The sequence below is a fragment of the Camponotus vicinus genome, unplaced genomic scaffold (assembly GCF_025532165.1).
Source record: "Camponotus vicinus isolate PSW18456_S1 unplaced genomic scaffold, iyCamVici1.0 SCAF_8, whole genome shotgun sequence".
Taxonomy (NCBI): Eukaryota; Metazoa; Arthropoda; class Insecta; order Hymenoptera; family Formicidae; genus Camponotus; species Camponotus vicinus.
Window position 1 is genome coordinate 1,490,828 of NW_028141980.1, and position 1,217 is coordinate 1,492,044.

The 1,217-nt window shown below is 42.9% G+C and overlaps 1 protein-coding gene across 1 annotated transcript; it reads right to left on the reverse strand.

Moving 5' to 3' along the window:
* Positions 1 to 545: 545 nt before the first annotated feature.
* On the reverse strand, positions 546 to 959 carry LOC145976252 (protein CFDP2-like). The gene has a single exon (XM_083107323.1). The coding sequence runs from the start codon at positions 957 to 959 to the stop codon at positions 546 to 548; it is 414 nt and encodes a 137-aa protein (XP_082963449.1).
* Between the last annotated feature and the right edge of the window lie 258 nt (positions 960 to 1,217).

Here is a 1,217-nt window from a genome sequence, read left to right on the forward strand (position 1 = left end):
CCTGGTATTCTAATTTTTCTTCTGCTGTCTGTTTTATTGCTATTAACACTTCTTTCCAATTGGTGTTCACAGACTGCGCATCGAAATGGATCTGAGACAGTCTCTCATCTAATTTAGTTTGGTAGGCTGTGAGTATCTCTTCATTTTTAAGGCTTTCTATTTTAAATTTTTTGCTTTTAGTGTATGCATTGGGCGACCTACTTAATAATCTACAGCGGTATTTTATTCCTACTAGGAAATGATCAGACTCGATATTGGGTTTCCTATATGACCTTATTTGCAGTATGCTAGATACCCCTCTTTTCTCTGTTAGCACGTGGTCTATTTGGTTGGCTGTTAAACCGTCTGGGGATTTCCACGTTTGTTTATGGATGTCTTTCTTTGGAAAGTTGAAAAGACCACTAGATTTTTGCTGGTCACGAAATCTATCACTCGGAGGCCATTATTATTTGAGAGCTCGTGAAGGCTCTCTTTGCCCTATAACCGGTCGCTGCATGGTTTCTCTCCCGATTTTTGCGTTAAAGTCGCCCAGTACAATTTTAATTTTAATTTTTGTCGTTTGAGGGAGCCTTATCAAAAATTTGTTCCAGCCTATTGTAGAAATCGTCCTTCACCAAGTCCTCCTTCTCTTCCGTCTTAGCGTACACATTGATCGAAGTTAGATTAAAAAATTTTGTCATGATTCTAAGTGTGCAAGATCTGTCGTTTATTGGCTGAAACTCCTTCACGCTATTCAGGAGGCTCTTGTGCACAGCAAAACCCACCCCCAAGAAATGATTCTGACCACCACTATTGAAAAAAGTGTAGTCTTCTACTCTTAAGGTATTATTACCTTTCCAGCGGGTTTCTTGCAATGCTAAGATCCGTATTTTACACCTGGCTAGCTCGTCAGCGAGGCTTTTGGCTGCCGCCGTCTCATACAGGGATCTTACATTCCACGTTCCCATTAGCAAGTCCATATTACGTTTGCCAAGTCGTCTCCGTTTTGACCATCCAGTCCGAGGCTTCTCTTCAGGTTTCTTAACAATGGTTTTTGACGGGGCAGGTTGTCAGCCTAGCGCCCAACCTCCAAAAGGTGGAGGGCCCTTTCCCCCTCTCTTTTGTTCTCCCAAATTCCCCAGAGACTAATTTCTCTGGCTCTAGTGGGGGTTAACAGCACCATCACTTGAAAGCGAGACGGGGTGGAGTGTGAGAGGTGAGAGGTTTCACTTCCGGAA